General features: G+C 49.8%; 1 protein-coding gene across 1 annotated transcript; it reads left to right on the top strand.

The window, feature by feature from the left end:
- Positions 1 to 542: 542 nt before the first annotated feature.
- On the top strand, positions 543 to 1232 carry LOC123077736 (protein RALF-like 9). The gene has a single exon (XM_044500051.1). It carries the CDS (start codon positions 697 to 699, stop codon positions 928 to 930), a length of 234 nt encoding a protein of 77 aa, XP_044355986.1. The 5' UTR covers positions 543 to 696; the 3' UTR covers positions 931 to 1232.
- The last annotated feature ends 2718 nt before the right edge of the window (positions 1233 to 3950 follow it).

Genomic DNA, 3950 nt, shown 5'->3' with positions numbered 1-3950 from the left:
CAATGAAAGTCTCTCTGCTGCATTGTAGCTCGTGGTCCTCCGTAACACCAGGATGGCTCCCCCCATGAAGCACTGATGGTTCGCTCCTTTGCAGCGTCGAACGCCGCTGGTCGGCTCTCCAACCACTAACGACTGACAAAATCATGGCGGGTCCCCCAAAAGCACCAGTGGCCTCTTCTACAACAGCCCTTGGTGGTCCCTATAGCATCGAGTGCCGGCAAGGAGCGGTGGCCTGCCTGGCCTGGTGAGCACGAGCTCACCGGAGGAAGGCGCTTGGGTAGAGAGAGAGAGAGAGAGAGAGAGAAAGAGGAGGCCAGGAGGGGATCCAACGCGAGGACACAGCGAGATCGATTGAGCCGAGAAGATAAGGAAGAAAAGGGGAAGCGGTGCGCTGGTTCCATGGGACACGTGGCGCAGAAGGGAGGCGGCTTACGATGCGGCAAAATCAGTCGGATTAAAAGAAACGTTTCCCATAAATATGAGCACCGTTTCGAAAAAAGAAGGCCTAAATACGGCACGGGCCTCTGGTCCCCTCGTGTTTTAGGCATGGAGCCTCGTTAAAACGGACCCTTTGCTCCGCATCCCCGCCACCTTGGGCACCAGTAAGGAGGAACCGCCGTAGGTCACCTCCTCGTATCAAGTTTCTTTGCTCTCTGTTCTTTTCCTTGGAAGAACACAGGAGGGACAAGCAGAGGCATGGGGAAGGTGAGCATGCCGCGGCTCGCGCTGGCGGCCCTGGTGCTGGCGAGCCTCGTGCTGTCGGCCCAGGAGGCCGACGGGGCACGGCCCGCGTCGACCGACGGCGTCATCAGCTACAGCGCTCTCCTGCGCGGGAACAGCGCCAACACCTCCGACGCCAGCGTCCGGCCTTCTGCGGTGGCCAACCCTTACACGCGCGGCTGCAGCAAGCTCAACCGTTGCCGCGGTTGACGCGCGCCTGCGTGTAACCGCATGTGTGCCTCTTGTTTTGCTCAAAGGTTAACATGTTGATCCCGTGTGCAAGCCAGGAGTATGATGCAACAACGCTCGCTTCTTTCATCAATGCAAGATCCACCCCCTCATGTCGTTTTTCTTCATCTTCTTTTCCGTTTTATCCTTTTGATCGCTTTGATCAAACCCTGTATTCTTTCACCCCTCTGCTAAATCAATGCAAGCCAGTCGAGCTGGATCTTTCAAAAAAAAAAAAGATCATGCAGTGTTGTCTCTGAATCAAGCTGTTTAAACCTTGACCAAAACCGTAGAAAGCATTAACATCGACACTACTACATCACTGTTAATGCCTAATTTGACAACCCGGACCGGCTGATTTTTTTTACCAGGCTTGGACCGTTCGGTCCGGTCCATAGCAGGCCACGAGCCGGACCAAAAGCCCGCTCGGCACATCCAGGCTTATACATAGCGATAGCCAACCCTTTATTATAACTAGTGATGCCCATCCCAACCGGCATCTGCGCGACATGGGCTCCTGAAATGTTTGTCGCCAATGTCAGAGCTAACTTGTTGCTGATGTGGGTTGGTCCATTGTTTGACATGTATCATCATAGGCTTCATGTGTTTGTTGTGGCAAGACCTATGTCGGTGGTAGTGTACAGTGTAGTTGGAGTCATTGGCTCATAGAGGGGTGATGATAATGACACATGTATCAACCTTGACGATAGTCTACAGTATTGTTGGCAACCAAGTGGGCTAATGGTGCCATATGAGGTCATGTCCAGGACGACATTTATGGACATTTCTAACGGTTTTCATCCCTTTTTTTCTTTCCAATTAATGGAGCAAATATGTTCTTAATAAATGAAAATTGCAAATCTTGTGCCTTGTTTAAAAAAGTGTATAAGAGTCACATGTTTAAAAAAGTCCCCGCTCCGCTCCTAGGGGGGCGGCACGGGTGAAACCCTAGCCGCCGTCCCCGTCTCCCCTCTTCTCCATCCACCCCGCTGCCGCCGGAGGAAACCGACGGGTAAGGCCCGTTCGGTGGACGGCGGTGGCGGGCTCTCGTACTCTCCTGCCGAGGGGACCTCCGGCCTTGCGCGGGGGCCGGCCCTAGACGGCGTTGGCGCTCGGCGGAGCTCGGAATCGAGGCGGCGGCCTCAACTTTCTGGTGGTGGCTTGGCTGGAGCGGCTGCGAGGGCAGCGCGGCGGCCGCCATTGGATCTAGGTGGTGCTGGCCACAGCGACTTGTGCGGCGGTGGATCAAGATTTGAAGACGGAGATGCCATCCATGGCGGCGGCGGTCACTTGCGGTTTGACTGTGATCCGATCTGATTCCAATCTGTAGAATAGGGACATGGACAACCACGGCTGCAACTGGACAACTGAAGGGATCCTTTTCCCAAGTTTGTCATCAGCTGATGGCGACGATGACATGGGTCTGCCGAAGGTGCCCTTATTGTGGGTTCCGGTGGCTCCTGGCAGTCGCGTCGTCGCCAGTCAACTAGCTCATAGGAGCACAGCTTTTCCCATCAAAACTGTGTGTGTGAGCAATGGACAATGGATGGAATGCCAAACATTCAGGGTGAAGACGTTCTGAGATGTGATGTTCCATGGTCCTTGTGCACGAGGATTATGCATATTCGTTGCCGAGTGGTCTAGAACACGACGCATGTGGGCGTTTGTCTGTGTTCGGCATTGTCAAGGATTGAAGGAATGAAGGGGGTGGTCCAGCGGTTGCAACAACACTTCGTGGTTGCGTTTGGTGGTGCTACTTCAGTACCGGGACTGGAGTTTCAGGGTGAAAACCCATGGTGTGTCCTTCGCCGGTCATACCCGGCAATGGTGGTATTTCGATATCGTTACCTTGTTGAAGGCATTGCATGATGTTGCTCAGTTCTTCTCTCAGGGTGAAAACTCAGGATTTAGTATTTGACTGAATCCGGCAACGGTGACACTTGTGTGTCCTTATCTTCTTGAAGACGTTGCTTTTGGAGAACCTACTCGCAGCCCGTGTGTTGTCACGGTAGTGCTTGGTATCGTTGTTGGTTACGGCGTGTCTTAGATCTTTTTTTCTTTTGTTATTTTTTCTTTTTCCTTTTTGGCTGTGTGCATCCTTGATGCCTTGAGTTACTCGTGGCATTGAGTTGTTGCAGAGGCCGGGTATACTTGGTATCATCTTGATATTAATATATTACCCTTTGTCGAATTTTTTTCCTTATTTCTGTTACAGTCGCACCAAGATCCTAAGAACCGAAGCGCTAATCTAATGTTAGACAATGTGGTCCCCATTATCATATTGGAGAAAGCAAAGAGCCCAAGACTATTGCACTCTATTCAAAAAGGAAAAAAAGATATTGGTAACCCAAAACTAAGGGCATCTATGATTCATATGAAAGGTGGAGGATAATATGGAATGGAATTCATTTCCTTCGATGGTACGTACTACTCCCTCCGTTCCTAAATATAAGTCTTTGGAAAGATTTCACTATGGACCACATACGGAGTGAAATGATTGAATCTACACTCTAAAATACATCTATATACATCCGTATGTGGTTCATAGTGAAATCTCTACAAAGACTTATATTTAGGAACGGAGGCCTCCGTTCCTAAATATAAGTCTTTGTAGGGCCTCCGTTCCTAAATATAAGTCTTTGTAGAGATTTCACTATGAACCACATACGGTAGATGCATTTTAAGTGTAGATTCATTCATTTTGCACTGTATGTAGTCCACCTAGTAAAACCTCTACAAAGACTTATATTTAGGAACGGAGGGAGTATATATCTATTGATTCAAAGGGATGAAACGTAGGAAGAGTAAAGGAAATTTCCTTCTCTTTTTTGCATTCCTACTCAGAAAGAACAAAGCAAAATGCCATAAGTTGCACAATAACACCTAATTAGATTACTTGCTAAACCAGGAAGTTCATCCTAAAGACCACTTCCACAAATCATTTTGAAACCACGCCGCGGTAGTCAAGCAAGCAAAGTGCGTGGAACAGGTCGTCACTCCCC

This window comes from Triticum aestivum, chromosome 3D (genome assembly GCF_018294505.1).
Source record: "Triticum aestivum cultivar Chinese Spring chromosome 3D, IWGSC CS RefSeq v2.1, whole genome shotgun sequence".
NCBI lineage: Eukaryota > Viridiplantae > Streptophyta > Magnoliopsida > Poales > Poaceae > Triticum > Triticum aestivum.
This window is presented reverse-complemented; position numbering and strand designations above follow the sequence as displayed.

Excerpts from the sequence above, each read along its gene's own strand:
- LOC123077736 (XM_044500051.1), top strand. The coding sequence starts at position 697 with ATGGGGAAGGTGAGCATGCCGCGGCTCGCGCTGGCGGCCCTGGTGCTG.